At 36.2% G+C, this 23,218-nt stretch overlaps 3 protein-coding genes across 3 annotated transcripts in view; 2 read left to right on the forward strand and 1 right to left on the reverse strand.

Moving 5' to 3' along the window:
* The window catches only part of LOC128237897 (uncharacterized), a 29,012-nt gene extending 21,426 nt beyond the window's left edge, over positions 1 to 7,586 (reverse strand). Inside the window, exon 1 of the mRNA XM_052953474.1 lies at positions 7,494 to 7,586. The gene's annotated coding sequence lies outside the window, so the exon portion shown is untranslated. The remainder of the gene's footprint in view (positions 1 to 7,493) is intronic.
* Positions 7,587 to 12,991: 5,405 nt separating this feature from the next.
* LOC128237898 (periaxin-like) lies at positions 12,992 to 17,319 on the forward strand. Its single transcript, XM_052953475.1, has 3 exons — positions 12,992 to 13,103; positions 13,489 to 13,784; positions 16,870 to 17,319. The coding sequence occupies exons 1-3, from the start codon at positions 12,992 to 12,994 to the stop codon at positions 17,317 to 17,319; spliced, it is 858 nt and encodes a 285-aa protein (XP_052809435.1).
* A 114-nt stretch (positions 17,320 to 17,433) lies between these two features.
* LOC128237899 (uncharacterized) lies at positions 17,434 to 21,285 on the forward strand. The gene is made up of 3 exons (XM_052953477.1): positions 17,434 to 17,438; positions 18,009 to 18,085; positions 19,726 to 21,285. Exons 1-3 carry the CDS (start codon positions 17,434 to 17,436, stop codon positions 20,634 to 20,636), a joined length of 993 nt encoding a protein of 330 aa, XP_052809437.1. The 3' UTR covers positions 20,637 to 21,285.
* Positions 21,286 to 23,218: the final 1,933 nt, after the last annotated feature.

Consider the following 23,218-nt stretch of genomic DNA (forward strand, 5'->3'; position numbering starts at 1 on the left):
TACTATGTAGTATCCAATTTATTTATGCACTCTACCAGTTAGGGTTGCACCAATGAGAATCTGTAGATTTCCTCTCTTTAGAATATATGTATTTTAAAATACATGTATTCTAAAAAATAGCGGCAAAAGTTCGTTCCACTTTTTTGCTGATGAGAGGACAATCTATTCTCCCACCTCCGATAAGTAGATCCATTAATTTAACCATGCTAGAAAGTCTTATCTTGTCGACGGGCGAAGATAAAATGCCCGTATGGAACTTCTTTTTAATGGTCGCCACATAGTAATTACCTACCTTGTTGAAGGCTGTCGTCTGTAGCGCATCATGGAAACCTTGTCTTGTGGCAATATTTAGAACGCTAGTTAATTATTTCTCGCTTCAAATGTCACCAGAAAACAGTTTTCACGCTAATTTCAAAAAATAATGTTTCACTCTTCTTAGAACTATTTAAAGACCGATCAAACCATTTATACTCTCTGAATCACTGCGCGAATATCCATGACAACCACGAATTATCGCATATCCGTACGCAATTATTTTCACTAAGCACAAAAGAGTTCCAGCAAAAAATCCATTTTTACTTAATTTTGTTTAACTGAGGTGGGAGATAAAGCATCTACCATAGCCGCTCGTGTAAGATAGGTTCATCCCGACCCTCGCGCAGGGTGTTTTGCGGAAACTCGGTAAACCTCGTTTCCGCAAAACACCCTACGCTAGGGTCGGAATGAACCTATCTTACACTCTCGGCCATGGAAGATACTTATACTCCAGACTCGACGCTCGACGCCATTAAGTGCGGATGCACTTAGCTTCGCTGCACTTACAGTGCATTCAGGGCGTCGAGCGTCGAGTCTGTAGTAGAAGTTGTTTTATTGCCATACCTAAATGTTTAACGCGAATGTCATCACAGACCTTACAAGCAAGCGGAGCAAGTCCTTGCTTTGTTATAATGCATGCTACGAATCCCTTTAGCCAGTTTCGGTTTCCGGTTGAACTGAACTGTTTTTTGTAGTCCTCCATTGTTTGAAGTATTTTCTGTGATTGACATTCCCTTCAGCCTTTATAAATATCCGTCACTAACGTATCTACAAATTCAGATAATTACGCATCCATAACGGCATTGAACTATTTGAAATCAGTATATTTATTTCAAATTATCCACCGAGTTCCTGTTGGAATCGTTTAGTATAGCTGAAATATGAATATTTATATTTTGTATCGAAATTATTCTCTTTTTTTCAGTCGAAAGTTTAGCCGACAGAAATTGCTACCTTTTATAATTGAAATGTGTTTTACTGACTGTGAATACCTTAATGCTTAATAAAGTATGCATCCTGATTTCAACGCTTTATATCAAAGGATATTTTATCATTTTCATAATGGTTAAAGTATGTGTAAACGTGTTTATGTTTTCGATCTTTCTTGAGGTTTCGTTGTAAAATATGATATTCAAAACATAGTGGCTTTTTTCCATTTCTCTATATCATTTTCAAACGGCGTGATTTTCTAACTCGGTTAAGGTCAATTATTACTTCATCAAATATATTTGTGCAAGTCTCGAACCTATATCAAATAACTATTTTAAGCTGTATTTTGTGACTTAGCTTTATTGCACGGAGTGAATACACTTGCTACCCAGCTGTCTAAATATACTAAATCGGTGAACAAAAAACCGCCAGTCAAGGACATTTGCAACACCTAAACTCGCAGCGCAAGGTAATTTGAAACCAGTCAGGCATAAGTCGCCGGGTTGGGCGTCCCCCAAAAGACTATATAGAGGCCAGTAGAGCATGGTTCGCATTGGTAATGCTACTTTAGGCTATTTTCTATCGTCTCTTCGTACGACGGACAACCTTCTCCTTACCTTTCCAGCGATATGACTACAATGGCCGTTACTGTTAAATGCGCCCGAAAAGGGGCACAGTAAGTTAAATATTTAGATGTGGGAGATATATGCAGAATGCATGTTGCATTTTAGTAGCCTTTATTTCGGTTGAATTAGCTATGCATGTTATCATAATGGGCATACAGAGGGCTGCCGGAGACCTATTTTATCTACAAGAGACAATTCGAAATTGGCCCCTTATGATGTTTTAGGCACTTATAGAAACATTATTTGACTTTGTAAATACTTATTAGATCTGTGAATTATTTGGCTTGTTTGGTACAGGTATACGTAACGCATCAAGTTGGAAAATACTGGATAAGATTTAAATGTGATTCTTCCGGCTGGTAAGGATTTACGAAAACCCACACAAATATTTTATATGCTTGTTAAGCACTGGATGGCCCAAAGTAGGGATATTGTATCGTTAGCTTGAATTTAAATACTTAAAAAGAAATTAAATAAAATAAAAAATGTTAAGTGTTTATCAATGTTTTCAAATAAAATCAAAATATAAGAATAAGCGCTGTCGTTATTGGTCATATTTGCAAATAGTTTGTGTTGAAAAGAAAAGTTGACAATGATGCTAATATAACCACCGTAATATATCAATTTCTGTATTTAATAAAACTTGTATTCACTGAGCGATATTATGTTGTAGTAATTTAAGCATCAGCTGAAATAGGAGAGCCATAGCGAATATAAATGAACGTATTGGAAAGTTAAGCATTCCATTTTGATAACATATGCGTCTACAAGCAGTGATTTTTAGGTATAATTTACTGCCTTCTAAAGGTAGTTTCCCCCTTCCGAAATAATATCCATTTATCCGAAAAAAAATAGTTTTTTCCCAATTTGATAAATACAATATGTTAATGAATAAAAAAACAATGAATTTCTTGAAAATAAACAAAATCTTGACAAGGCTAACTCTTTCACAGCATAAAGTATGCATAAAAAGGTAAAAACATGTAATGCTATTTTGATCTGATTTAGTATTTTCCTCATTCTGGATTTTTTTCACAACTTGTAAGGCAAAGGCGGTAAAAATAATTTAAAACAAAATACTGACAAGAGATACCAAATAGTTTAACATGAAAACGAAATATTTTAATAAAAATTGACATGATATTTTAGTCCTTTGTAGAAACAGTCTTCTGAGTTTTAAAACAAAGTTCTTCAGAGTAAACAAAATTATATTAATAACAATTATCTTCTTTGCGTTTTTACTGTAAAGCCATGCAAATATAAAGAAATAAATATTCAAAAGTAAATTGCTGTGCTTTTCTGACATCTAATACGACGCGTAATTTTTACCCCGTCTCAAGACTGTGCAAGTTGTTATATGGGTAAGTTTATCCCCATGGGTATTTGCATTCATATGCACATATTTTTACCTGGGTTAATTTGCTCATATGATTAAATTTGTCCCCGAGGCCACACCAAATTGATGTTAAGTTCAACGGATTTATCGCTCCTATTTTTTGAAAATGTAAAAATAATAATAAAAAAAAAAATATGCGCCGTTGAGCGCCCCTCAAGCAAAATTATAGCTTTCAACTTTTCTATTTCCGGTTGGTTGAGAAAAAAATTCCCTGCTGTTTATTCTTAAAAATTTTTATCCGCTAGTTTTTATGTGAAAACCTTTTATGAACAGAAATCAATGAGGAAGTGCAAATATGTTCCAAAAAATAACGAAAACAATTTTATTTTAAGCGGGACATGACTACATAACCAAATTACTACGCCGTCATTTTATGAATGAAAACTTGGAAGGTCAAATTTATTAGCAAAACAAATGCGGATATTCACTGGATTTTAAACATTTTTCTTAGTTTTAGACTGTTTTTCGTGATACATAGCTATTCAGTCATCTTACTGTCAGAGACCAGTCTGTTTCGCTTGGAAACAGGTCTGTTTTCCAGGTAAAGAGTGAATGCAACGCTACTTTGTTGACAAATTTTGAGGCGTGGGGTAGGTGAAAAATATCCGATTATCTGTTAGTTGTTGTGTGAATTTTCTGGGAAGCTCGTTTTACGTATACCAACGAAAAACAGTTCAAAATACATTTGAACGATGATATAAAATTCTATTTATGTTCGAACAGTTGATTTCGTCTTTACTTTGTTTGGTATAAAAGCAAATGTTCGAACATTTGATCAGCTTAAAGATTAAGTGAACATTTGAGAAACGGGATAACCGGTAATAAACGGTAAGTTGTTAATTTCCAAATATATATTTATTTAAATTTATTAACATTTCTTTAAATTTTAAACATTTTTTTGCCAAAATTTTCTGGTTCAAAGTGAAGTGTTCTGTTTTGATTAAGGGGAAGTTGGACAGAGGATTTTAAAAATTAGTTCTGAAAATTGATATTTTCACTCCTTATTTTGCAGTGAAATTATTAAATTGATATTTTCACTGCTGTTATTTCACTAATAAAACCCCATATTTCATAAAAAAGCATGAAAGAAATAGTAATGTTGTGATTACCTAAGGCATGCTGTTATGCTATGATACGTTGTTTTTTAAAAAACAAAATATTCAAAAAAGCTTTCAAAACTTAACCATAAGTAATATTTTAATTACAGGAAGTTCTATGTTTAAATCATCACTTTTCGACAACAACTAAAACTAAATAGACCAAAAAAAGAATGATCATTTTGGACGAAATAAGGTGAGTCATGCATATGAGTCGTCAGACCATGTTTGATCATTTTAACCATAAGAGTACAATTTGGTACAATTTTGTCATGATTTGTTAGGATTATACATGGTAAAGATATTTTGTCAATGAAAATGTTTGCTTGTTTTTCCACAATAGAAACTGGAATAATTCTGAACGCAAATGTTATAAATCCCCGTATACTGTACTCATTAGATAGGAAATATACATGTATTAGTGTCATTTCTTTGGGAATTCTTAACCATGACTTTTGAAACGAAAAGCACAATACCGTTTTCTTATACTGCCGTTAGCCAAAAGATGAATCCAACCAAAAGGTTTGCTTCAATTTCTATCACGTAAACATTCTAAAGAGTTTTCGAACGTTAACATATCTTGAATGGAGTTACGAATAAGTAAAAAATGGCTTAATAAATAGAACTGCTTAAGCTTGTTAGGATTACGAAAAGTCGAAAAATAAGGGCCATCTGAGGCTTTAAATTTATGCATATTAACCTGTACTCTATCGTGTTATTTCAGTTACACACCATCTATGTAGAGGATAATACAGTGATGCTGTAGCGGATACTGATCGCTGATTGGTCAATCACAGGCGTTGACACTGCCTAACGTCTAGTGACAAGCACAATCGGTATATGATATTCGTGACTCGTTTACTGATCATTGTAGTGAGAGAAAAGTTAGAATATTAAAAAAAGTTCCTGAATGGGGAATCAGTTCTTATTTAGCACGCAAGATTCTTTTAACAATCCTAGTTTAGTAAATATTATAAGAAATTTACGGTATTCATATTTGACTCGACATCAAATATTATGAGTGCACATACAATGCTATTTTGTCAAATACAAGGCATACTTTTGGTACTAGTCGTGACATAAATTTTACACGTACATTAGTTCCAACCTTCCCGACAATATAAACAATGATTAAATTTTATTAGGTAGTCACTCATTATAATCAAAATGTATGATATCCTTTGCAGTGGCTTATAGGTTTATGTATTTTAGTCGTTTCGCAGTCGCTTGTTATTCTATTATAATTGGTCATTTTGGAAAATGAGGGACATTTCGGAACCACTCGTTAACGTTATACTATTCATAGTAGACGCCATTTAGTAAACCTGTGCATAATTCGAGTCTAGAAGAAGATACATTACTATTTGTAGTATTTGCAGTGTTCACAACCAAGTTCAACCTGATTACGTATTTTAAGTCGTTGTGCAATCATTATCATTACAAACAGTCGGCCCCCTCCTCCCTCCGCCCACTACAGTTTTAGATATTGTCCAAAATGTAGCTTTAACTTAGGGACCAGTTCTTAAATTACAGAAGAATGCTTTTGATATTTACAGAGTTGCACGATAATATGTGAAGTATAGTGTGTTTTAAAAAATAGGCATATAATTTTAATGATGAAGAAGTTTTGAATTATAAAACTGAAAATTGTTTTTTGAAATTATTTATTTTAAATACCAACTATTCCCATAAGGATGCAAGTTACACGGTATTATAACGAGTGTCAATATGTTTCTTAATCCTTTTTGCAGTAATCTCCTTTGGCTGAAGCTTAATTGTATGTTTTAAAAATGTCATGTTTATAACAACTGTTTTTGCTGATCTGCATGCATGCAATTCCTTTTTTATCGCGCAGACTTGATGCTATGCATCAATTATTTTCTTGCATAAAAAAAACTGTTTTCGCATGAAATAACACTAATTATAGCCGACGACAGCGAGGGAGACACATCACTATGATAAACCGGTTTCAATTAAAATTTCGCAAGGAATGTGATTTTATATATATTAGCCAATCAGATGGCAGCACTCTATCCGTTCATAATGGTTTATTAATTTGTCAGCCATTGAAGAGTAAACATCACTTCTTTACATGGAAGGCAGACGACCCAACCGAATGATAATATTTTGAGCGAAGGTTTAAACAAATTTCAGTACCTGTCATTTAGTTCGATGAACAGTAAACTTCGCATTAACCGTTAAAAAATGTGGTTATGTATATCATTTACAAAATCTGTATACAAAGTATTAAACATAAATAATAATAAATAATGTGTTAACAATATTAATACATTACATACATTTAACGTATCATATCACACAGATTATTTTTAAATTATTACACAAACCACTCTCACTGGTATCACGTAAACAATCATATACGTTTAATAATTACTTTTATATTTTATTTAAATGCATGAAAATATAAAGTTTTTAAAATACAGACAAAATGATAATTTGTTAAATCTATTGCACACATCACCGGTGGTACTGATATGTGAACCTCTCAATGTCATTAGCAATTATTTAGTTATTAAGACAACCCGGCACATTCGTAGCTCCTCGGCCATTTTTATCGAAAACGACCTCGGATGTATGCCGGTAAATTTGTAGAAGTAGTGTATTGTTTTAGCTTGTATTTATTGAACTAAGTTTAAATTGATTGCCAGTGAAGTGTATTATTGCAAACATAATTAAAACTTCCAAGAGTTTAGTCAATAAGTTTAACTGCTAAAATTACATTACTACGTGATCAACTTGCAGCGGACTTAAACAGTACCGATTTCTGACTATGTAAACCGTCCATATACATCCGAGGTTGTTTTCGATGAAAATGGCCGTAGAGTTCCGAATGAACCCCGTATACCAGTTTGTCCATTTATATCAATGCGTTGTGCAATAATTGCAATCCTACAGCCAGTTTGTAAACCGGGAAATTGAATACGTTGGAATACAATGTAAATATACGCGTTTTGCTGATAATAATTATATTGATAACACATATCAGTAAATTAAAAACAAACATTCCATACCATTTTCTTTTTTCGTCAAAAAATGTATTTACACTAACAACTAAAGTACTGAAAATACACTGGTATTAATTACTGGTTACACACAAGTTCTACATACCTTTCCGTGTAAGATGACGTCCTTTTTATGTCTCAATGATTAACCAAAAACTAATCACTTTAATTTCTTAGGTAAATTAATATATAACGTAAGTATATATATATATATATATATAAGAAAAAAAATCCAACTATTGTGAGATCAGATTTATTTAGCTTATTTAGTGTTATATAGTTCAAAACAACTTGTTCTGTTCCGCACCATGTAACGTTCATTTTAAGAGAGCTAAATAGCTAATTTGAATAGATCACCCGTATATGATTCGTCATATGCTCTTGTTAAATTACTTCTAAGATGTGATATTCGAACAGTATCGCTTGGTTTGAATGCAAATGAATTTTGCTTTCACCCAGATTTCGCATCTTTCGGATTTTGAGAAAAGTAGGTAGGCAGTCTCATTTCTTCAGAATTGTTCTGCGTCACAGTTTAACACTTGGTTTCGTTCTGTGTTGGAAAATACTTTGAGAATGCGTCGATCACTAACGTAATATACGTGTAGCCATCGTTAAAATTCATCAAACTTTACCATATCGATGAGGTCGGCCATCCATAAATCGTCTTTTTCTGCGCTTATAACATCAGTTTGATGAAAGCGCCATCGCACGGATTTTTGAAGACTAAACGATTTTTCGACATGCAAAATTATTACCGAATTATGTGCATTCCAAGTTTGTATTTGCCCTTTTGTTGCACCACTCTATACAGTAACTAAGGTCCTGCGAAACTGACAGTGTGTGACGGATCGTAGTAGATAGTCTTTACAAATTTCCCCCACGGAGCCATGTCTATAGCATATGAACAAATGAAGTTATATGTTTCTAGTACATATATGTATTGTTCCTTTGCCATCTCTACTTTCGTCGTCGCTCTTTTCTCCGCTGTCATCCGTTTGATCGAATGAGTCCTGAAGTGCTTATGTTTCCGAAGGATTCTTTTATCGACAGAAGGCAAACTTAGGCCGTCTTAAAGTAGCTGATCAATCTGCCCGGCTATGATTCTATATGACGCATTTGGAAGAATAGGCAACCAGTACATATCCAAAAGTCGTTGATATATTTTCAATGAACAGTGTCTCTTTATACGGCGTATACGCTCCAAAGCAATTTCGCACGAATGTTCTTCATTATGTTCCTCACCGATGCAATGATAGTATAACTTATTAAATTTGTCTTCATTTTGTTTTGAGTAATTTACCAGAGAAAGCCATCGTTTTCTTCTACATCCTTTTCAGTTCGTCATCGCTATGTTCTTCAGTCCTGGGTAATTTTGCCGGTGGTTCCCTGCATTTTGGACAACAACCACTTTTATCGTGACTTTGCACATCGTGCGCTGAAAAATGTAATAATCCACAATCATCACAAGGATGCCCATTTTATCCTTTGTGTCTTCTTGATCGTTGATATGAACAGTTTAATCTCCGACAGTAGAAATGATTGAATTCGCTGGTGTGTAAGCTTATTTATACTTGCATTCGGGCGTTGCCCATTCGGCGAGTGCTCCGTTAACATTGTTAGTCATTTTAGATTTTTGGGAGAATAGTGTACAGAAAGAATGTTACCCTGGTTATAGCTACCCTGGTTCTTTAACGTGCACCAGTGTATGACACTGTCACACGGGACCCCCATTTAACGTCCCTCCCGGATGACAATTAGTATTTTTAATGATGCGACGGGGAATTGTACCTGCGACCCCTGGATTGATAGTCAAGTGTGTTACCACTTGACCACGGACCCACCATTCGATTGAATTCTGACGTGATACATTTTATAGTCGTATCCAGAAATTATTGTACCTGATTGGTCAATTCCGGCAGTTGAGAATGAAATGTTTGTATTTTCACTTCAAGTAAAATCTTAATCGGTCATCTGTCGCAGTGAACGGTTTTAAATCAGCAAGCAGATATTCGTATAGGTATTTTGTTGCTTTTGCAAACCAATTAATGAGCTTTTCCATTTGTCTGGGGTGCATTTGACGAGCCAACGTTATCAAAGATTAAAGGCCTGCAAATTTGTTAAAACGTACCAGACAATGACGGTTGCGTCTATGTGTCGGGTCTTTGTTGCCAAACAAATTCTGATTGATAGATACAACAGATAATGATGAATGGTGGGAACCGTCCATAAATAGATTGGTAATACTATTATCTTTGCCAGCTTCATTACAAGTCGTCCAAAATGAGTTAATTGCAGATTCTGAGATAAAAAAACCCACTTCATTTTCAAAGTCATTTGGAGTGCCTTGTAAAAATTATACTCTCGAAAACACAGTCCTTTTGATAACCGAATACAGAGGCTGCAACCTCTATAACCATACTATTCTCTGCACTATTTGTTGGATCATAGTGATATGTTTTTTGCAGTTCGTTACAAATGTTGTCTTTCAACATCCCATTGGGCCCGATATCATCTTAGTAAATAGATGTTGGACCCCCATATTCGTTGAGATTATAATATTCCCCGGTGGTTGTAATGCTTTTGGCGCTGCAAGATGTACTCCCAGTGATACGAAATGCGTTTCATGTGGTTTTGTGCTACTGGGCGGCGGTGATGTATATATGCTACTTTGTCGTGGCGGCGGTGGCGAATACACTTTTCTCCCCTGTGAATACGGTGAAATAGTGTCTTCTTGTATGTTCTTGATGATGTCGTAGCATTTTTTACTCGAAAAGACACGCCGACATTCTTGACACTGCGTGGAATACATGCAACTAGGTCTCTTGCTAGCCCACAAATGAGTCAAAGTAACGTAAAACAGATCTTTTAAACACATTTGTGCAACGTCTTAATAGACCAGAGTACAGGCCCATACCCAAATGAAAATAGTATGTTGTACCACAATTGACCACTCACATTTGTCACTGGCAAACCAATCACAAACACCATTTAAATATTCCCAAAAAATCAAAGAAGCTAATTTTACTTTATTTGTCTTTTTCCAGAACGTTAAGGAGTTAATATGGATTACCAGTGCGAATTGTGAGACAAAAAGCTGAGTTAGTTGGTGTAGCATATTATGGTAACTGAGAGTCATTGGCATATATTCACGTCTACTGAATGCAAGAAGAAGTATAAACTCAAAGATAACCTGGATCGCCATTATAAAAAGCACGATGACGATATCAATCAACATCGTTCAGAGTGCTTGAAGGTGTTTACAAGAAAAATGCCCTCAATTAACATTAACAGTTAATGGAGTCTTAAACGTGTAAAAAAACATATTACAACCAAGACACAATTCGCTATTAGGGTGTATCTAAAATATCGAAACAACCTTACAAAAAATATACAACGTTCAAATAAAGACTTTCCAAGATTTCAAAATCGAAGAATGGCATGGACTGCTGAAAAGAAATAAATTTAACTGAATGGAAAACTGTATATAACAGCATCCGGTATAAGTTTGCAAATCCGGTTTTAATTATGTTTATGAATCTAGTACTACAGACATACATAGAAATGTAATTTTCTGTTCCAAATTGTAATATTTGATTTTTTTCAAATTGCTGATTTTTCCCCCGTTTCGGCTCATATGGAAAATTCTCCAATTGGAGTTTGTCAAAACCCCGCGGGGGACCTAAAATCCAATTGGTGGCCAACGGGAGAAATCAATTAGGAATTAAAATTTTCATATTTCTTAAAACTTTTTTTTTAATTTTACTTAAAATATTTCTTATTTAATGGGCAAACTTTCTATGTGTCGCTTTTGAAGTTGATATCTAAGATAATAAAAAAACTAAGTTTGCAAGTAAACCGGATTTGCAAACTTATACCGGATGCTGTTAATATAAAATCCCATTTCACTCAACAATTGAGGTTACCTTACGTTCCTTTCAATAAACAATCGTTACACACACACTTCCAAAAAACAATTGCGGTTACCTAGATATAAACTCAAAAGAGCAATATATTTGATTTTAAAAATTCCAATCTAGAAACATTCGAACATGTATTTTGGTAGTGTTCAATAACTCAAAATTTAGTGTGTAAGCTAAGCAACTTTTGCAAGGCAAATGGTATTGACATTAGTATTTCATGACTTTCCTTGGAGAATTTAAGCATAAATTCAAATATGTTATTAACTGTTTGTAATAATTTTATTGAAATGTTTTATTTCAATATGAAACACAGTAATACCAAACCACATTTTAATGCTGAACAATAATAAAATGTGAATCAATTTGAGGCACAAATAGCATCATCAAACAATAACATTGAGTCACACTTGCAAAAATGGTATGTTACAAATTAGGTCAAATTTAGCAGGGCAATCCTTCTCTTTTCTTTCTCTTTTATAAACTGTCCTTGTTATGTGTTTACGTGTTATAATGAATAGTTGCGTGCGTGTATGTGCGTGTTCTCTAGTAAAAATAAGAATATTTATAGCTGCATGTGTATTACCTTTTACAATCTACCTTTCATATATGTGCGCGTGTGCGTGTGTGTGCGTGCGTGCGTGCGTGCGTGTGTGTGCAAGGACAGCACACTGAGGACTCCCGCTAGTAATAACTTAATAAATAATACAGTAGTAACGTTTTTGCGTATTTCGTATTCTGCAGATATTTTAGCTGAGCAGCTTTCTGCGTTAATAATGACCTTTATATAAATAAAGTTATTGTAAAGCAAACACAAATGTAAGCTTAAAAGCGTCGTGAATTGAAGGACGCTTGCGTTGTCTTTCAATTCAATGGTATCAATCGTCTGACTGATTGTGGTAATGAGTTAATTATGCGAATCATCATATCGTTATCAGGTCAACTAAAAATATCGTTCTCAAATCATCGGATATCGAAATATTCCAGATGTTTTTGTGTACAAATTTATTTATTTTGGCTCATAGGGGTCAAACCAAGGCGGACGTTTAACAAAATCATATAATGGGGTGGCCTATTCTCTCGCTATTGTTCTTACTAAGGGTCAACTTTTTTAACACTTATTAGGTCAACAAAAATACGTTTGCCGTTTAAAATGAACTCACTGGGTTTCTCTGGGGCTCTTCTTTTATCCTGGTGCGATGTTGTGTAACCTGTTTTTTACACTTTTAATGAATTACGTTATTATTAAATATTATTAAACCTCTTTCTTTCTTTGCATTGTATTAATATCAAAATAGGTCATAGTCATAATCAATGTATGATTTATACTTTGATTTGTGTCATTCGCATACATGTACCCTGTATAAGACAAACCTATTTATTATCTTTATGTATTTTTTGTGCCCCTGTTAAATGCTATTAGATCTTTAATCAAATATCAAACAACTGTGGTCAAATCAAAGTATAAAACATATTTAGCTAACCTCCCCAGTGGTACAGGGTGTAAGGAGACGCTAACCCATCTAGAGCCCAAAATTAAGAAGCCAATGCTGGCCCGTCCTTGGATACAGCTAACTTCCCCAGTGCTACCGGAGTACGGAAATAGCCCACCCAGCAAGAGCTAATACTGAAAAAGCCAGAGCTGGCCGTCCTCGGATACAGCTAAACTCCCCGGTGTTACAGGGGAATGAGGAATTACCCACCCAGTAAGAGCCCATACTGGAAAAGCCTGAGCTGGACCGTCCTCGGATACGACTATCCTCCCCAGTGTTACAGGGACTTGCGGAATTGCCCTCCCAGTAAGAGCCCATACTGAAAAGTATGAGCTTGTCCGTCCTCGGATACAGCTAACCTCCCAGTGTTACCGGAGTATGAGGTGCTGCCCACCCAACAAGATCCCATACTGAAAAAGCTGGACCGACCTCAGACACAGCTAAATTCCATAGTGTTACCATAAGGAATTGCCCACCCAGCAGGATCCCATATTGATGAAGTTAAAGCTGGCCCTTCCTCGGATACAGCTAACCTCCCCAGTGTTACCGCAGCATAAAGAATAACCCATTCAGCAAGAGCCCATACTGAACAAGCAAGAGCTCGCCCGTCCTCGAATACAGCTTAACTCCACAGTGTTACCGTGGCATGAGGAATTGCCCACGCAGGAAGAGCCCATACTGATAAATTCAGAGCTGGCCCGTCCTCTGATACAGCTAACCTCCCCAGTGCTACCGCAGCATAAAGAATTACCCATCCAGCAAGAGCCCATACTGAGGACGCAAGAGCTGGCCCGTCATCTGATACAGCTAACCTCCCAAGTGTTACAGGGACATAAGGAATTGCCCAACCAGCAAGAGCCCATACTGAAAAAGCCTGAGCTGGCTTTCCCTCAAATACAGCTAACCTCCCCAGTATTACCAAGGCATGAGGAATTGCCCACCCAGCAAGAGCCCATACTGAAGAAGAAAGAAATGGCCCGTCCTCGGGTACAGCTAAACTCCCCAGACGTTGCGAACAATTAACGTACATTTAAAAGTTGCAGATAACCTTAAAAATTCGTATTGCAAGTTTAAGTCCTAAAACTCATACTCTCAAACCACTTTTCTCAAGCTTTCTGCAAGCAGAACGTTAAGGAGTTAATATGGATTACCAGTGCGAATTGTGAGACAAAAAGCTGAGTTAGTTGGTGTAGCATATTATGGTAACTGAGAGTCATTGGCATATATTCACGTCTACTGAATGCAAGAAGAAGTATAAACTCAAAGATAACCTGGATCGCCATTATAAAAAGCACGATGACGATATCAATCAACATCGTTCAGAGTGCTTGAAGGTGTTTACAAGAAAAATGCCCTCAATTAACATTAACAGTTAATGGAGTCTTAAACGTGTAAAAAAACATATTACAACCAAGACACAATTCGCTATTAGGGTGTATCTAAAATATCGAAACAACCTTACAAAAAATATACAACGTTCAAATAAAGACTTTCCAAGATTTCAAAATCGAAGAATGGCATGGACTGCTGAAAAGAAATAAATTTAACTGAATGGAAAACTGTATATAACAGCATCCGGTATAAGTTTGCAAATCCGGTTTTAATTATGTTTATGAATCTAGTACTACAGACATACATAGAAATGTAATTTTCTGTTCCAAATTGTAATATTTGATTTTTTTCAAATTGCTGATTTTTCCCCCGTTTCGGCTCATATGGAAAATTCTCCAATTGGAGTTTGTCAAAACCCCGCGGGGGACCTAAAATCCAATTGGTGGCCAACGGGAGAAATCAATTAGGAATTAAAATTTTCATATTTCTTAAAACTTTTTTTTTAATTTTACTTAAAATATTTCTTATTTAATGGGCAAACTTTCTATGTGTCGCTTTTGAAGTTGATATCTAAGATAATAAAAAAACTAAGTTTGCAAGTAAACCGGATTTGCAAACTTATACCGGATGCTGTTAATATAAAATCCCATTTCACTCAACAATTGAGGTTACCTTACGTTCCTTTCAATAAACAATCGTTACACACACACTTCCAAAAAACAATTGCGGTTACCTAGATATAAACTCAAAAGAGCAATATATTTGATTTTAAAAATTCCAATCTAGAAACATTCGAACATGTATTTTGGTAGTGTTCAATAACTCAAAATTTAGTGTGTAAGCTAAGCAACTTTTGCAAGGCAAATGGTATTGACATTAGTATTTCATGACTTTCCTTGGAGAATTTAAGCATAAATTCAAATATGTTATTAACTGTTTGTAATAATTTTATTGAAATGTTTTATTTCAATATGAAACACAGTAATACCAAACCACATTTTAATGCTGAACAATAATAAAATGTGAATCAATTTGAGGCACAAATAGCATCATCAAACAATAACATTGAGTCACACTTGCAAAAATGGTATGTTACAAATTAGGTCAAATTTAGCAGGGCAATCCTTCTCTTTTCTTTCTCTTTTATAAACTGTCCTTGTTATGTGTTTACGTGTTATAATGAATAGTTGCGTGCGTGTATGTGCGTGTTCTCTAGTAAAAATAAGAATATTTATAGCTGCATGTGTATTACCTTTTACAATCTACCTTTCATATATGTGCGCGTGTGCGTGTGTGTGCGTGCGTGCGTGCGTGCGTGCGTGCGTGTGTGTGCAAGGACAGCACACTGAGGACTCCCGCTAGTAATAACTTAATAAATAATACAGTAGTAACGTTTTTGCGTATTTCGTATTCTGCAGATATTTTAGCTGAGCAGCTTTCTGCGTTAATAATGACCTTTATATAAATAAAGTTATTGTAAAGCAAACACAAATGTAAGCTTAAAAGCGTCGTGAATTGAAGGACGCTTGCGTTGTCTTTCAATTCAATGGTATCAATCGTCTGACTGATTGTGGTAATGAGTTAATTATGCGAATCATCATATCGTTATCAGGTCAACTAAAAATATCGTTCTCAAATCATCGGATATCGAAATATTCCAGATGTTTTTGTGTACAAATTTATTTATTTTGGCTCATAGGGGTCAAACCAAGGCGGACGTTTAACAAAATCATATAATGGGGTGGCCTATTCTCTCGCTATTGTTCTTACTAAGGGTCAACTTTTTTAACACTTATTAGGTCAACAAAAATACGTTTGCCGTTTAAAATGAACTCACTGGGTTTCTCTGGGGCTCTTCTTTTATCCTGGTGCGATGTTGTGTAACCTGTTTTTTACACTTTTAATGAATTACGTTATTATTAAATATTATTAAACCTCTTTCTTTCTTTGCATTGTATTAATATCAAAATAGGTCATAGTCATAATCAATGTATGATTTATACTTTGATTTGTGTCATTCGCATACATGTACCCTGTATAAGACAAACCTATTTATTATCTTTATGTATTTTTTGTGCCCCTGTTAAATGCTATTAGATCTTTAATCAAATATCAAACAACTGTGGTCAAATCAAAGTATAAAACATATTTAGCTAACCTCCCCAGTGGTACAGGGTGTAAGGAGACGCTAACCCATCTAGAGCCCAAAATTAAGAAGCCAATGCTGGCCCGTCCTTGGATACAGCTAACTTCCCCAGTGCTACCGGAGTACGGAAATAGCCCACCCAGCAAGAGCTAATACTGAAAAAGCCAGAGCTGGCCGTCCTCGGATACAGCTAAACTCCCCGGTGTTACAGGGGAATGAGGAATTACCCACCCAGTAAGAGCCCATACTGGAAAAGCCTGAGCTGGACCGTCCTCGGATACGACTATCCTCCCCAGTGTTACAGGGACTTGCGGAATTGCCCTCCCAGTAAGAGCCCATACTGAAAAGTATGAGCTTGTCCGTCCTCGGATACAGCTAACCTCCCAGTGTTACCGGAGTATGAGGTGCTGCCCACCCAACAAGATCCCATACTGAAAAAGCTGGACCGACCTCAGACACAGCTAAATTCCATAGTGTTACCATAAGGAATTGCCCACCCAGCAGGATCCCATATTGATGAAGTTAAAGCTGGCCCTTCCTCGGATACAGCTAACCTCCCCAGTGTTACCGCAGCATAAAGAATAACCCATTCAGCAAGAGCCCATACTGAACAAGCAAGAGCTCGCCCGTCCTCGAATACAGCTTAACTCCACAGTGTTACCGTGGCATGAGGAATTGCCCACGCAGGAAGAGCCCATACTGATAAATTCAGAGCTGGCCCGTCCTCTGATACAGCTAACCTCCCCAGTGCTACCGCAGCATAAAGAATTACCCATCCAGCAAGAGCCCATACTGAGGACGCAAGAGCTGGCCCGTCATCTGATACAGCTAACCTCCCAAGTGTTACAGGGACATAAGGAATTGCCCAACCAGCAAGAGCCCATACTGAAAAAGCCTGAGCTGGCTTTCCCTCAAATACAGCTAACCTCCCCAGTATTACCAAGGCATGAGGAATTGCCCACCCAGCAAGAGCCCATACTGAAGAAGAAAGAAATGGCCCGTCCTCGGGTACAGCTAAACTCCCCAGACGTTGCGAACAATTAACGTACATTTAAAAGTTGCAGATAACCTTAAAAATTCGTATTGCAAGTTTAAGTCCTAAAACTCATACTCTCAAACCACTTTTCTCAAGCTATCATGCGTGCCATTCTAAACGAGATGACGTAGAGCACGAAAAAGTAACCAAGATGGAGCCGTGCAAGTGTTCGCAACCTCTAATGACGTAGAACACAAAAAGTAGCCCACATGTAGCCTTGCAATGTTCGCAACCTCTCATGACGTAGGACACAAACAGAAGCCCACATGTAGCCGTGCAAGTGTTCGCAACCTCTAATGACGTATTGCTATCAACAATATGATCTAAGTTTGTCTATCGCATTTGTCTGCCGCACTGCCGCTGGATATTCAAACTCAATCGTTTGTTTTTAATTCTAAAAATATAATCTTATAATTTCCAACTAAAATTCATATTACCAAAATTGTGTATTTTTTTATATATATGCATTTTTATTTGAACTGTTTATTATGTAAGTATAATATGCAATACAAAAATGTATATTAATAAAAAAATCACAATTTTGGTATAATGATTTTAGTTGGGTATTATAAGATTGTTTTAATTTTTTTTTTATTGAGTTTGAAAATCAAGTGCCAGTGATCTGCCGCCATATCCTGCAAGCTTACATTTTCGGTTATTATTTCAGACCTGCACGGTTTGCTAGAAGACGTTGAAGATTCGGACGACGAAGACATCATGGCCCACCACGGAACTCCATATCGCCCGTCACCCGGGACTGCTGTGAAATCATTGGTAAAGTTTTGGATATGGGAAACAACTTCAATGTCCATAAAAATGCTAAAACATTTATAACAGAGTGGTACATTGCTTTTCAAGAAGTGACAAAGAACGTCAAGGCGCAAGATAAGGCGCGTCTACGTTAAAAATAAATACGTTAAAATCATTTGGAACACCTCAGCCATTTTACATTTAAAACAAAATCGGATGTACATGAACCGTTTATAATGTTAGCAATGTTAACATTTTACTACGCTGCAAGTAGATCGCGTAGTAATTTCAATTTAGCAGTAAATTGCAATGACTTTATCTTTGGGAATCTTAATTACCTAAATGCACTAATTCACTTCACTGGCAATCATTTTTAATTTATATATACAAAATACACCTTCAAACACTACAATGAATAAATACTATTATTTATTTTTACGAACTACTTTTATTAATGTACCGGCCTACATCCGAGGTTGTTTTCGATGGAAAATGGCCGAGGAGTTCCGAATGACGTTAAATATGATATCATTAGTTTCGCTTGATTGGTACTCGGTATTAAACAGGTTATACTGGGAAAATGATGTATCTTAGTTTTAACCCATTCGGAACTCCTCGGCCATTTTTACCAAAACCAACCTCGGATGTATTTGGACGGTTTACATACTCAAAAAGTGGCACGTTTAAGTCCGCTGCAAGTAGATCGCGTAGTAATTTTATTTAGCAGTTAAACTTTATGACTTTACTCGTGGGAATCTTAATGATGTTTGCAATAATTCACTTCACTGGCAATCAATTTAAACTTAGATCAATAAATACAACTCTAAAACAATACATTTCATTGATGATTTAATTCAAAAAAATACGAACTACTTCAACTGATGTACCGGCATACATCCGAGGTTGTTTTCGATAAAAATGGCCGAGGAGTTCAGAATGGTTTTAACCCCAGAGAGTTGTACCCCTTGAATTGATGATCTTCAACACGGTAAGGTTTATTGGCAAAGAGCCAAAGTATCGCTCACAGAACTCCTTATATCTCACTCTCTTTGAATTGTCTTAGTATTGTATTTGGCATGGAAGTTTAGTCACTACAGTGCTAAAAGTACTTATGACACTATTTAAATACAGTTTAAGTAATAGTTAAATGGCGTGAAGTAAATTCTCAATGAATAAGAATTGGCGGAGTGAGCGTAGCGGACGAACCCTTCTTAATCATTAAGAAATTAATTCATTCATGTCATTTAAGTGACTTAGAATACTAACTCATTGGCTGATACATAAACAACGCAGAATCTGACGCAGGGAGTATGTATCGGATGAGTGACAGTTAAGGCGGACCTTTAAAACACCTGAGAACGGTGAAATTCTTAATGATTAAGTCTACTACTTAATGATTGCCTATCTGCAATTTCATTGGCTTACAATGTAGGTTGTATTTTAAGTCGTAATGGCGTCATGGGGTCGGCCATATTGCAGTTGGTGTTTACGCAAAGACCTTCATCAAGATAAACAATTAAACAACACTATTCCTGCAATTTGGACGCTTTGTACTCACGGTGCCAGCAGCTTTAGTAAACTGCCAGACTCATTTAGTATACTTACACTGCCTTTTAACAAATTACTCAATTATAAATCAAATAAGGTTCCATTTCTGTCCGCAGGTCCACAGCTGTGTTATGAGTGCCGTAAAAACCGGATACGCGTGGTGAGCCGTCAGCGTTCAGATATCTATTTTCCAGTGCTAGAGCCAACCGAAGATCACGTGACTACTGCCGCCATCTGCCGGAAGTACCTCCCGGAGCTTTCGGAACCGGAAATAGAAACCAAGATCGCCCGCGGGGAGATAGCGCGCCCGTCTATGTTCCGAAAGCAAGCGAAACAGTTGGAGTTTTCTGATGAGGAAGTGGACGCAAAGCCTAAGTTTACGAATAAAAAGGTAACGATTGTTGACCATAATAGTGTCAGGAGTAAATCCCAGACGGATTTAACCCGAAGGCAGCCGAATGAGCTATTTTTCACAAACATACGTGACTTGAATAATAAAATTGTGAAAGGAAATGTGGAACGCAATGTCGGCTTCTCTAACGCAGTTAAGCAAGTAATAAAGACTACTAGGACTCAACATGCTGTTAAAAATATGTACCCTGCGTTTGTTAGTCCAAGAAAAGTTGTACTATTAAAAGAAACGAATTACAAAACATTCTTTGACCCTCCATTAATCGCGAAAGAAAAACAATCCTCTGAGCCATCATTTTTCGCTGGATCGAGCGGGGAGTACAAGCTTCCGGACAAACTTCCCGACGACCTCGTATTTGTGGATAAAGACGGAAATGAGGTATCCGCGAGTAGCGCCGCCGGACTCACCAACCGGCTCGCCATGGTCGATGAGGTGCCGACTGCAAAAGTCGAACGCGTCACCATTGCGCCTGCGGGAGTCGGTGACTTGGGATGTCTTGAAGAAGGCGAAGAGGAGGAGGAGGAGGCGCCCCTTCAATCCGACACCGACGAAACTGTAAAGGCTTCTGAAACATCTGAAAGCATTGGCGACCCGAGTGACACGATTTCAAGCTAACAAATAAGAACATTTTATAAGCTGAACAAGGAGTCTGAACATGAACACATGCTAGTGAACAAGTTAAATATGACATAATTAATATCTTTTGAATTGATGAATCGTCGGATATCCAGCCACAAAAGTGAATAGATGACAAGCGAATATAAAACAAATAATCGTGTATATTTTTATGACAAACAGTTATTATTTTCTTCAACAATGCTCAACCCAATTAATTAGCAGGATAGCCAAGGGAGACCACTGTGATAAAGCGTACAAACTCGCGCCAAAATTAATTCAATTGTGCATTGCGTTTATTATTATTATTGTATGATAATGGTTTAGTTTCCTTTTATACAAAGTGTTATAAAGGTTCATGTGCACTCATAATATCTAAGGTTCTTTGTTGAATATTAAACGATGCGATGAAGTTTTTTTAACTCAGTATTTTATTTTTGACATAAAACAACATTTTCAGTATTTTTCTTTTAGATTTTTTAAATCTTTATTATTCTATACGGATGTTGATGCCTGCTATGTGCGGAATGTGTTGTTGTAGTACAGTAAAGTAAAATCAGAAAAACGTTATTCTGTTTTCTTTTGTATGGTTTTCTAAGAAAACCAGTGATATGTCATTTCACCGCCTTAACAAGACATAACGTAATGTTATCGAACAGTCGAACCCCGTTGGCTCGAAGTGTAAGAGACCGTCGAAAATACCTCGAGAAATTTGAGCCAAGCGGGATTGCTCACCCTTATGGAGGCTATTCGTTGCCAAAAGTCTAGACGTGTAATTCCCACAATGTGCTTCTTAATCGTACTAAATATCTCTAACATTTGTCAATGTAGACGTGCTATTTGTTGTTTCTATTCGTCAGTTTTTCTGTATTGATTTGTCATTTGTCATTATAGTAGTCAAAATGTATATTTGTCAGATCTACCCTGTATAAACTCACTAAAACATAGATCGTATAACTTGCCTTTAACAATATGATGATGTAATTTAGAAAGCCGAATCATGCATATGTAAAACTGCAATCCTACAGTCGACACTCGCATTTGTAAAATGAACATTTGCAGTCCAACAAATCCAGGTTTACAAAAGTCAATTGACAAGTTCAGAATTACAAGGATAGACGATTTCGCCTATACCTTATACGGTAAATGTCACCGAAAGAAACGAAGGTGAATGGGAGGAGCTAACGAATAAGATTTTCTTTCGTTTATTTCCGTCGAATCAAGCAAGGGAGATAACATCTTCGCCTACCTCCTGTAAATTCCCGGTTGTAAGTCCGAGTACTCTCTCTTTATTCCACAAAAAAACTAAAATTAACTTCATCTTTTATTTTATTTTGACGATCAATGTTCCTAAATGGGTTATAAATCACCATATTATTTAGTCAATTGCAGTTGGGTGTATCTGAGCTGGGCTCACGGACCCTGATTTATACTGCCACTGTCAGTTGTTTTTTTACTTATACCCAAGCAAGCAAAAATTGTTCATTTATTTTATTTACAAGTGGACCATGGGCGGGTCGTTCAGTGTGTTTGGGGGAGGGGGGAGCTGTAGGGCCTGTGTCCCCCTCAGTTGGCCCGCAAGTAAACTTAAAGGTTATTTTTTTTGTCAATATTTCTCAGAAAAAAATACTTAATTACGCCATAATGCACCAATTCAGACTAAAAATATTTAAAATATTCTAGGGGGAGTACCCGTAAACCCCACTTCCCACATTTTAAACATATTAATGTCATGCCCACTAGAAGGATCATGTCCAAAAAGTTGTGCCCCTAAGTAACGCTCCTCTAACGCAAGTCCCTGTTCAAAACCTGCTCCAGCAAACCCACGAAAAACTCCAATTGGTACAAATGACAAATGAAAATGTGCAGTGTAAAATGTTAACATACAACCGATGAGTTGGCGGTTGTAAAATGTAAATTGGTAAATCATCAATGTTACAAACCTAAAATACACACATACACGTCTGGACTTTTGGCAACGAATAGCCTCCATACACCCTCAGTTTAAAAAAATCTTTACATCCAATTCGAGCCAAAGAGGAAATCGAGCCTGGTAATTTCGAGCTAACGGGGTTCAACAGTATTTGTCATGAATGGTGAAATGCGTAAAAAACTGAACACTAATTTCCCCCAGATATGATATACACTCTTTACAGATTTATAGTTTATTTAAGTCTCATCTGTGTACAGCATAATACATATATATATCTACACATAAAACATGAAGCACACAGCCATGCTTTTTAAGAATTATAATAGACTATATAAAACAATTGACTTACACGTAGATTGTCTTGATAAAATTGGCACAGGAGGAGTTGGTGCATTTATTTAATGTACAGGTCACTTTACAAAATGATTAAAACACAAACTGTTATTAATTTTACCAGTTGAAATTGAGTTTCATAAAAAAGCACCAATTATTCCTTTAGTAAAATTAGTACAAAAAAGTTGGTAGTACCTGTACTACTTCTTACGTAGTATTTACGTACCAGGCCCTCAATTTCCCGAAAATTCTGAAACTGTACAGGCTTAATAAGCTTATTTTAATCAGCCAAAGTATATACTTAAAGTAAATTTTG

Source organism: Mya arenaria, chromosome 6 (assembly GCF_026914265.1).
Source record: "Mya arenaria isolate MELC-2E11 chromosome 6, ASM2691426v1".
Taxonomy (NCBI): domain Eukaryota; kingdom Metazoa; phylum Mollusca; class Bivalvia; order Myida; family Myidae; genus Mya; species Mya arenaria.